We start from the raw sequence: 10,475 nt of genomic DNA, 5'->3' as shown, positions 1-10,475 counted from the left end.
ATTTGACCCAGCAATTCCACTACTGGGATATACCCTAAAGAGACCATAACTGCCACCCAAGCAGATATATGCATACCCATGTTTATCATGGCTTTGTTCACAATAGCAAGGAGTTGGAAACAACCTAAGTGCCCATCAACAAACGAATGGATAGAGAAGCTGTTGTATATTCAAACAATGAAATACTATGCTGCATTGAAAAACAAGGAACTCATGCAATATTATTCAAAATGGGTGACTCTGGAGGACATGCTGAGTGAAGTATCTCAGTGACAAAAGGATAAATACTGCATGGTGTCACTGTTGTAAAACAGGACTGACCTTGGGGTTGGGGAGGGACTGAGAAAGAAGGGTTCAATAATGTATACTGCATTGAAACAGATGAGAGAGAAAACTGTTTAAAAGGGATATGTGATGAGGTATTTTTGTCATGACAGGAGTCTAGAGCGAAGGCTACATGGTAGGGTGGACCTGGGGGAGGGTTTGTAAAACAATGAAAGAATTTTACTTTTCCAAGAGGGTAGTGTACTAGGGGGGAAGGTTAGGAGGGGAGAAAAGTGAACAACAATGAATGAATGGAAATCCAGTCTCCGTAAATTTTTACTGAAATTAATAATCAATTTAAATAAAAAATAAAAATAATAAAAAAATTTAAAAAAGAGTTATACTGCCAACCCAAAGGCAGGCAGTTTGAATCCACTAGTTGCTCTGCAGGAGAAAGATGCACACTCCTGCCAGGTGATTTAGAACCACTGGAGAGTCAGCTATGAATTGGTTAAGTTAGATTCCAAGTTCTTCTTGTTGGATATCGAGACCGTTCCTCTCTGACCTGACTCACCTATGCAAATCTACTCTCATTTCCCCCCCCACCCAATTCACACTCCACACTTGCTTTGCTGTTGAGATAACCTCCTCCCTATCATCTTCATACTCAGCTTTTGCAATTGCTCTCCTCCCCTATCCCATTCATCAATTGCTACCTGAATCTTTTCCGGTTTCAGTTTAAGTCTCACTTCTTTGTCAAAAGTGAACCTCTACGATGAGATGGATTGACATGCTATGCCAGAGATACGGTGCCAGAGAAGATGAGGCCGGCACAGGTTAGGGCAAACTTCAAATCCATTGTTCACAGGGTTGCTATGAGTCACGGTTGACTCAATAGCACCTAACAACAACATTCCACCTCTGATAAGAACCTGAGCAGCCTCTGCAACACTTCAGTGTACACCAGCCTTGTCAGCTGTATTCAGGGTCGACACTGTAGTAAAAGGATGCAAACCCTTCAGAGATGATGGCCAGATTCTGGCTGTTTACTTCAAGACCAGCATAAGACAGAGCATAATTAATGCTTACAGGAAATCTGAGTATGTACTTAGCAATGCTATGTTTGTGTTCCTTGGATTTATGTCTTTTTCACATAGGGCCATCCTGGCCTTCTGACACCAACACTGGACTAGGGATGCTCTGAGGACAGAGGGAACATTCCTCCTTGTCTCAAATCTGCACCCAATGGTAATTAAAGAGTATTTGTTGCCTGAGTTCTATTTAAAGAGGGAAAAGCCAGATGATGGGAACAGATGAAAGGTACAGATGAAATCATGAGGGCAAGGAAGACCTATCCTAATAATAAAAACAGCTCACGGTTCTGAGTGCATGCTACATGTGTGGTACTATGATAAGTGCATGGCATGCATATCTCATTCTCTTGTTATGAGAACAATCCGGGATAGGTATTCTTTCATTCATTTTCCAGATGAGAACAGTGATTTGGTCATGAGCCCAAGGCAGCACGGTATCTTAACTTGAGGACTGTATTTAGTGACACAGAGCTAGGTCCATACTTTCTATGAGGCCCACAGATGGTAGGAAGCGGGACAGAGATAGATATTGACTACTGCCTGATCCCTAATCTGCTATCTTCAACTTCTATTCAGAATAAAATTCAGAAACTTGACCTCTTCACTTCCCTTTTCACTAGGTCTTCATTCTTTTCCTCAAATGTAAAGTTCTCTGGTATTTGAAGCTAGAACTGCATGGAAGCTGCTCCTGAAGATTCCAACATATTCAGGTCTTACTAACCAGCACTGACTATTCATACCACCACTACCCCCCACCATTCCAGCCACCACCTACTATCTGATCTATCACCACATGGAACTATTTAGCTTCTTTCTGGTTTTATTTCTGGCAGGACTGAGCCCTGGCGCAGGCCCACCTAGTAGAGCACCACTAATCATAATAATCATGGTAATAAAAGGCATTACCATTATTTTTAATTCTAATTTGTAGGCAATTCATGCCTAGGGGTTCTTGGCTGATATAACCAAATACACAATCATATAAAATAAAGCAAGACTGTTAAAAAGACTAAACCAAACCCTATCCTTTGCCAGGAAGCTCTGACACAATCCCATCCTTTTGTATATGAAAGAAGGAGGAGCAGTAAATTATGGAGGACCTTAGAAGGGTGGGAGGTGTCTGTTCATTATAGTTATGGAGAAGAGAGAAGAGATAGTTGTTGAGGCTTGAAAACTAGGAAAGTACAATTGGAAACCAAGTTGCTCTATAATAAAGGATTATGTGTCTCAAGGAAGTTCTTAAGGAACCAGGGACTCCTTAAGTTATTAAGCTTCTAGGAATTCAATAGTAGTAATATTTGCAAAATAAATTAATAGGAGCTAGAGCTTTAATTGTATAGATGATGTATATTCCAAATGGGATTGATATTGTTGACAGCTTCAGTTTGTTTGGCTCTACAGTTAACATACATTCTTGGTACCAGCAGCTAGGAAATGAAAAGACAAATTGCATTGGGAAAGTCTGCTGTCAGAGACCTCTCCAAAGTACTGAAGAGCAATGATGTCAGTTTGGAGACTAAGGTGCACCTGATCCAGGCCATGGTCTTTGCAATTACTTGCTATGTATCAGAGAGCTGGACAATGACCAGGGATGATAGAAAGTGAGTTGATGCCTTTGATCTATGGTGCTGGAGAAGAGTATTGAGTGTACCATGGACTGCTAAGAGAATAAACAAGTTCATTCTGGAAAGGGTGAAGCCAGGCTGCTCCTTGGAGGCAAGGATTCTGAAGCTCCATCTGACATACTTTGGGCATGCTGCAAGGCAGGATCAGTCCTTGCAGAAGGATGTCATGCTTGGTAGGGTGGAGGGACAGCACAGGAGAGGAAGACCCTCGATGAGATGGATTGATTCAGTGACTGGGGTAATGAGGATAGGCATGTCGGAGGCAATAAGATTGGCACAGGATCGAGCAGGGTTTAGGGCTGTTGTACATAGGGTCACTATGAGTCGCAGGCAACTCAACGGCACATCGAATAACATTCCAAATGAGTTCAAATGGGTTAACAGCAAGATGATTTTGCTTGATAAGGAGACATGGAGCTGCCTCTGATTCTCCAGTCAGCATGTTCCAATTCATTCTATTAATCCTCCCTCTAAATAACTTTTGACTCCATTGCTTTATGTTTGTGACTTTCATTTCTCCCGTCTTAACTTTTTATGAGCTGAGCACTGCCCATGTGCCTCTGGGAAGCAGCTCTCCTTAGGAACAGAGGGTCCTCTGAAATGTTTCTTCAGTGCTCTAGCAACATGGGAATTTTTCCAGTTTCATTTGTCCTCCACCCAAGTCAAGGGCCCTACAGGGAATGGAGAAAGGTTATGTTCCAGTTGTCCCAGCGCTGCCGAGAACAGGCCTCTCCCTTTCTCCTCGGCCTTCTCATACTCACAGGAAGTATGACTCATGACCCCATCCTGGCATGTCCTCCAGACCCCATGGAGCCAGTGATAAATCCAGTCACCCCTGCAGCATGACAGCGGTTCTAGAGGCCTGTGGTCCAATGGGAAAACAAAGTTCCTGCACCCAGTGATAAGGAAATTGGGAGTGAAATGCAGTCAACAATTCAAGATGTGTTAGAACACACTGACTTGGTCCTTTAGATAATACGTCTTTTTCTTTTCTTTTCTAAGAATAAACGTGAGATTATTTCTCTTAATTGAGAGAATACGAATGAGTAACCGTGTGTGTGTGTGTGTGTGTGTGTGTGTGCGCGCGCGCGCGCGCGCATGTGTACATGGGTGTCAGATAGCTTAGCTTTAGAGAAACTTTATTACTCTGATCCTCTGCAGGAGGTAATGGAGGAAGGAAATGAATGGAACTCTTTTCTATTTTCCATCATGATAGATGGGAAAAGATTTAAATTACTAGTGATTTCATTGTACTTGGATCCACAAACAACAGTGCTGGTATCAGCAGTCAGGAGTTGAGGGAATGCACTGCAATGGGAAAGTCTGAAGTCAGGGATCTCTCCAAATTACTGAAGAGCAATGAGTTCAGTTTGAAGACTAAGTTGTGCCTGATTCAGGCCATGGTCTTTTCAATCACTTCTTATGCTTAGAGCTAGAAGAATGGATGTGTTTGAGCTATGGTGCTGGAGAAGAACACTGATTATCCTATGGACTGACAATAGAACAAACATATATCCTGGAAGAAGTGTAACCAACACGCTCCCTGAAGGCAAGGATGGTGAAGTTCTTCAAGCATATTTTGGGCACAATGCTAGGAGAGGCTATTTCTTGGAAAGGAACATCATGCTTGGAAATGTGAAGAGTCAGCAAACAAGGAACTACCAATTAGATGGATTTCACTGTGACAGCAGCAATGGGCTTACATGTGTCAGACATCATGAGGATGGCACAGGATAGGACCAGATTCAGATCTGATGTGCATAGAGTCACTATGAGTCTTACTCAGCACAATGGCACTTAACAATAACAACTACAGCAGTCACTTCCGATTAGTCTGAATCTTGCTCTAGGTGATCTCTATGATTCTACATGACAAATAAGTGTACCTTGCAAATGCTCAGTCAAGTTCAAAATGAGAGTACACTTTAACTCAAATTCTAAACAACTCATACATGAAGTTGGTACACATTAACATTAAATATCTAGGGGGGAAATGGAGAAAATTACAGGAGATTCCTACTCAGTTGACATGAGTAAATATAAATAGTGAAGGAAATTCTATTGCCCCTAAATAAGTTCTTGGAAAATAAAGACAAGATACTAAAAGAAGTAATCAGAAGGAAAGGCATTTAGAAGTTAGTCACTGTACCAGTTTAAAGGTCAATCTTAAATGAACAAGCCTCACAATGATTACTAACCCCACAGAGCCATGAAGATGGAGAAGAAGACTGTGGCTGGATTGTCAAACAGGTGGCTGGCCCGTGCTGTCCCACAGGCTGAGCTGAGGTTCCAGTAGTCACAGGATTTGTCACACAGGGGACACATGGTGAAAGCATTCTGCTGGTCACACATCTCTTTGCTGTAACAGACAAGAGAGTTCAGGGTTAGGAAAAGTTCAATCAGGGCCCACCACCAAATATATTAGCCCCAAATAATTTCTCACTTCAAATCCATAGCAAAGCTTAACAATTCCAAGAGTGAGGGTGGAAAGTTAGAATTCACCTTAAAAGTTCTACTAATATGTTGTCCAAAAAGGAGGAAGAGAAATCTTTCCCTTCGTGTATCAAAGCACCCCAACAAAAATTAGTTAACCAACTGCTAGAAATGCTTGGGTTGAGCAATACCCTGTCTCTTTCCAAAATATCTGAGTCTATGAGGTTATGTATAGAGAACATCAACATTATCAAATAAATCACCAGCTTGACAGCAGTCCTTCCATTCTTCAGGTATCACTTTTCTTCTTAAACCCTAGTAGGTGTCTTACAAAGGTGAATACAGGTCACAAGAAGAAAGACACATGAGTGAGTGGCTGGATGTGCACAAGCTTTCACTCCTAGAAGCAAGAATGGAGTCAAATCACCCAGAATGGAATAAGCTCAGCCATGGTTTTGGAGGTGAAAACCCTTGTAGAATGAGAATTAATATAACCCCAACCTTAAATAGAGTCAAGTTCGCTGGTGGTATAAACAGAACCTAGTTGCTGTTTGAAAGGTTGAAGGGTTTAGTCCACCCAGGGACACCACGGAAGAAAAGTCTGATGTTCTGTGAAAACACAGTCCTGCTCTGACACACACGAGTTGCCATAAGTCTTAGTCAACTCAGCGGTAACGGTTTGGTTTTTTTTTTTAAAAAAAAAAATCAGAATCATCATAAACATAAAATGGGATTAATTTAATATAATTGAATTAAGTGTAATAAAAGAATAAAATAAAGTCTTACAAAACCTAGCTCCTAAAGCAAAGAGGAAGAAGTGTGAACCAAATAATCTTTAATGGTCTGTATTCCAACCTGATGTTGCTACTCAATGGACTGATGAATATGCTTGCAATTCTATTTATCCAAAAGGTAACCAGGTGGATTCAATGCATGTGGGCTCTTTTGAATGCTTAGAAATAAAAAACCAAAGTTTTACCAGTCCCAAATAGCCTCCCTACTATCTCAATACTGGTATATTGGTAAAAAACAAAAGCATTACTCTGATGTGTAATATTCCCCTGAGTGAATGATCAATTTCTTGATTCTAAAGAAAAGCATGAAGAAATTCACTGTTTCTTGAAAAGGAAGCATCACTGTTCTTCTGGAGCAGCTGCACTTAGTGATGGGGACGTAGGGGATCCTGTTATGAAAGCACAGCTGCATTTTCTACTGAATCCGTCAGCAGAGGGTGCTCCAGAGCACGGCTGGCAAGCAAGAGGTGAGCCAGGGTGAGGAAGCTACTGCCCTGGGTTCTAAAGCTAATGCTTGAATGAAAACTATGAAGCCAGAGGAATGCCCGAGTCTATTCATTAAGACTAAGAATGGCTGAGAGATTTACTGAAGACTGTCAGTATCCATCAGGATCCAGCTTGCAGACTTCTGTTTTGAAGGAGCCATGGAGTCTACATTGGGGAAGGCATTCTGCATGTTGTTGTTATGTGCCATTGAGTCGCCTGTAACTCCTAGCAACCCTATGTCCATAGCTCTGAACCCTGTCTTATCCTGAGCCAATCTCACTGTTTCTGACACACCTACTCCCATTATTCCACTTACTGTGTCAATCCATCCCATCTGGGGTCTTCCTCTCCTGCACTGTTCCTCTACCTTCTCAAGCATGATGTCCCTGTCTAAGGACTGGTCTCTCCTGGCCACATGCCCAAAGTATGTGAAATTGAACTTCATAATCCTTGCCTCTAAGGAGTAGCTTTGTTTCACCCTCTCCAGAGCAGACTTGTTCATTCTCTTGGCAGCCCATAATACATTCAAAACTCTTCTCCAGCACCACAGTGTAAAGGCATCAATTCTCTTTCTATCATCCTTAGTCATTGTCCTGCTCTCTGATGCATAGCAAGTAATTGTGAAGACCATGGCCTGGATCAGGCATTCCTTAGTTTCTAAACTGATATCGTTGCTCTTTAGTATTCTGGAGTGGTCCCAGACAGCAGATTTTCCCAGTGCAATTTGTCTTTTGATTTCCTGTCTGCTGGTACCAAGAGAGTTGATTGTGGAGCTGAAGCTGTTAACAATCTCAATCTCTTCTCCATTTATGATGCTGCCAATTTGCCCAACTGGTGAGAATCTTTGTTTACTTGATGCTGAGTTTCAATCTATAGTGAAGGCTGCAGCCCTTGACTTTCTCCAGCAAGTGCTTCAGGTCTTCCTCAGTCTCAGCAGTAAAGTTGTGTCATCTGCATAATGCAGGTTGTTGAGTCTTCCTCCAGTACTGATGCCACGTTTCTTCTCATAAAGTCCAGCCTCTCAAATAATGTATTCCACATATAGATTGTAAATATATGAAGATAGGATGCATCCCTGATGCATATCTTTCCTGATTTTGAACCATGCATTCCTGATTTTGAACCAGGCTTTCTTGCTCTGCTCTGTTCTGAAGACTGTTCCTAGCCCAATTACAGGTTTTGTATAAGCCAGTCAAGTGTTCTGGGATTCCCATTCATCTCAAGGTTAGTCACAATTTTGTTGTGACCCACAAAGTCAAATCCCTTTGCATAGTCAATGAAACACAGATAGACATTCCTCTGATATTCTCTGCTTTCAGCTAAGATTCATCAGACTTTTAAAAAAAAATTTCTCAAAAAAAAATTCTACTAGTTTATTTACAAAATTCTAATACATTGCTTTTAAGAACAAATTCTTTCAATTTCCCTCACCCCGCCCCTATCAAATTGTACTACCCCATGATTAATCCCCCTCTCCCCTGCACATTTGACATTTGATATGACATCCCTAGCGCCACAGCCTCTTCTAAACTCAGCTTGCCTATATGGCAGTTCTCTGTTGTTGTACTGTTTCAGTCGTTTTTGGATAATCTTCAGTAGGATTTTGCTTGCATGTGATATTATTTTCTTTTTTCCATACTCTGTCAACTATATTTTTTTTTCCCTTTTGGTATGGGAATAAATATTTAGGTCTCTGTGGATAATTCTTAGTTCCTCTACCGAACCACTACCAGGCACCCCACTGTCATGTGCCAATAAAAATTATTCTTTTACATTAAAAATATTACAGAGAAGTATCTTAATAAGTCCAACTGTACTATTTTTACCTGAGCATATTTTGTTTCTGTTCAATGGCACATAGCACCAATAAAAACATGTTCTTGGGAGTAACTTCAGAACAAGACTTAGCTTAAGTCTTACTGAGCCGAACAAGTGCTCACTGTGTAGATGAGAAAAATTCAAAGGAGAAGACTCTCTAAAAAACCCCCAAAACCAAAATTTATACAAAAAATTATCTGTCTGAATAAATTCTGGTGAAGAGCTTTCGTTTTTAAGTCATGTCTGAGTAGGTATGAATTCCTCAGTGCCACTTTTCAAAGCAAAATCATTTTGCTGTTCGCGTTCTGGATGTTTATTTTTTAAAAGTAAGGAGATTTGGTAGCATCGTGGTTAAGGGTCTAGTTGTTAACCAAAAGGTTGATGGTTCAAAGTTATAAATTGCTCCAAAGGAGAAGGATGAAGTAATCTGCTTCTGTAAAGATTACAACTTGGGAACCCTATGCCCGTTCTACTCTGACCTACGAAGTTACCGTAAGTCAGAGTTTAATTGATGGCACCATATTTATTTAGGATGGTAGACTGGGAAGAAGAATAATCTTAGTCAAACTATTTCTACTTTTTGTTGTTATATGACATAGGGTCAGAACCAATTCATAGCTGACCCTCTGGTGGGTTTCCAGAGGCTGTAAATCACACAGGAGGAGACCGTCCATCTTTCTTCAGCTGGGCAGCTTGTAGAGTTGAACCTCCTGCCTATAGACTGGCAGCACAGCTCCTTATCTACTAGGTCACTAGAGCTCCCTTGTCAAGTTTAATCAATGTTAAAAGGTCAGCAAATACTAGCAAATTATTCAACGCACAGTACTTTGAAACATAGTGCTATGTACATTATTGGAATCTAAGTCAGAGCCCAGTCAGTCATAAATCACATGTTCAAATGACAGCCAGTGTAGCATGGAGACTTCTCAACTCATTTTCAATAAGAACTCAACTTTACATGCATTGGTAAACTGGAAGTATATGGTTTTGTACCTTCTTCATCTATTTGCTCTTGGTTTTGTTTGGTGGTTTGTTTGGGATTTTTGTTGGTTTTTGGTTTTGTTTGTTTGTTTGTTTGTTTTTTCCTGCAGGCAATTTTAACTGACTGAAGGAGAAATTTTGCCTCAAGACAACATTAAAGCATTCATCTATTCTCAGGGAGAGGCAGCCTCAAAGCAAGGATGGAAGATGAGGGAAACTCACAACTAAAATTATGCCTACATTATTCACTAGCTGTATAAGTCGTCAATTTCTAGTTAGAAACAACTATGGCTTTAAATCTAATGGTGTATTTCTTCACTTCATCATTCTCTTTAAAAAGCATAAGAATACTGATAAGTAATTTGATGAATCAGTTGAAGTAAGACACCAAAGTCAGTGTCATCATTAATGAGTGAATCATGGCCCACATAGGCGATACTAAGCTGTGTTAACACAAAGGAAGAAGGTATAATGAGGCAGTTATTCAGAAAATTTAAAAAATTTTTACTTTTTTTCCTGAAAAAACTTCTTTTGGAAAATAACATTTGCTATTAAGGTCAGGTATATGTCCTGTCTCCATATCTTTTCAATCTATATGCAGAACAGATTATCCAGGAGGCTGGGCTCCAAGAGGAGAAGTGTGGTATCAAGATTGGAGGTAGACTCAACAACAATCTGCATTATGCAGAAGACACAATCCTGCTTGCTGAAACTGAGGAGGACCTGAAGTGCTTGCTTGCTACAGAAGGGTCAAGGACTGCAGCCTTCAATATGGATTGAAGCTCAACATCAAGAAAACAAAGATTCTCACCACTGGGCCACCTGGCAGCACCATGATGATGGTGAAGAAATTGAAATTGTTCACAGCTTTAGTTTGCTTGGCTCTACAGTCAACACTCTTGGTACCAGCAGCCAGGAAATGAAAAGACAAATTGCGTTGGGGAAGTCAGCTGTCAGAAACCTCTCCAAAGTACTGAAGA

At 40.7% G+C, this 10,475-nt stretch overlaps 1 protein-coding gene across 1 annotated transcript in view; it reads right to left on the bottom strand.

Annotated features, from left to right (window-relative positions):
- ANO2 (anoctamin 2) overlaps window positions 1-10,475 on the bottom strand; it is a 504,048-nt gene that overhangs the window by 259,082 nt on the left and 234,491 nt on the right. Inside the window, exon 11 of the mRNA XM_006891290.1 lies at window positions 5,182-5,342. Coding sequence (XP_006891352.1) covers window positions 5,182-5,342 — 161 coding nt within the window. The remainder of the gene's footprint in view (window positions 1-5,181; window positions 5,343-10,475) is intronic.

The sequence above is a fragment of the Elephantulus edwardii genome, unplaced genomic scaffold, assembly GCF_000299155.1.
Source record: "Elephantulus edwardii isolate Elephantulus edwardi_28Jun2011 unplaced genomic scaffold, EleEdw1.0 scaffold00096, whole genome shotgun sequence".
NCBI classification, from domain to species: domain Eukaryota; kingdom Metazoa; phylum Chordata; class Mammalia; order Macroscelidea; family Macroscelididae; genus Elephantulus; species Elephantulus edwardii.
Note: the sequence above shows the minus strand (reverse complement) of the source record. Positions and strands in the feature narration are given on the sequence as shown.